The 334-nt window shown below is 57.5% G+C and overlaps 1 protein-coding gene across 1 annotated transcript in view; it reads right to left on the bottom strand.

The window, feature by feature from the left end:
- The window catches only part of RPLP2 (ribosomal protein, large, P2), a 4015-nt gene extending 3819 nt beyond the window's left edge, over positions 1-196 (bottom strand). Inside the window, exon 1 of the mRNA XM_009877654.1 lies at positions 74-196. Within this exon, the coding sequence (XP_009875956.1) occupies positions 74-196 (123 nt within the window). The remainder of the gene's footprint in view (positions 1-73) is intronic.
- Positions 197-334: the final 138 nt, after the last annotated feature.

Genomic DNA, 334 nt, shown 5'->3' with positions numbered 1-334 from the left:
AAGCCAAGGAACCGCCCCCGCCCCCTGCCCCTGCCCGGAAGACGACCAGCTGGAAGGAAGAGGCAGCGGCCACCTTGTTCACGCGCTCATCGTCCGTCTCGATGCCGACGCTGTCGAGGATCTTTTTCAAGTCCTTGGACGTGGGAGACTCGTTGCCGCCGAGGACGGCGAGAAGGTAAGCTGCGACGTAACGCATCCTGGGAAAAATAAATAAAGAGAGAATTAGCTCTTCCTTTGCAGTAACGTGTTTGGAGGGAGCTTATCGTGGGGGCAAACTCTCCCGATAGGGCCCGTTTTGCTCCACTTTGTAAACGCGAAGCCATGACTGGCGAGG

This window comes from Apaloderma vittatum, unplaced genomic scaffold, assembly GCF_000703405.1.
Source record: "Apaloderma vittatum isolate BGI_N311 unplaced genomic scaffold, ASM70340v1 scaffold15651, whole genome shotgun sequence".
Taxonomy (NCBI): Eukaryota; Metazoa; Chordata; class Aves; order Trogoniformes; family Trogonidae; genus Apaloderma; species Apaloderma vittatum.
The sequence above is the reverse complement of the archived record's forward strand: the minus strand, read 5'-3'. Positions and strand labels throughout refer to the sequence as shown.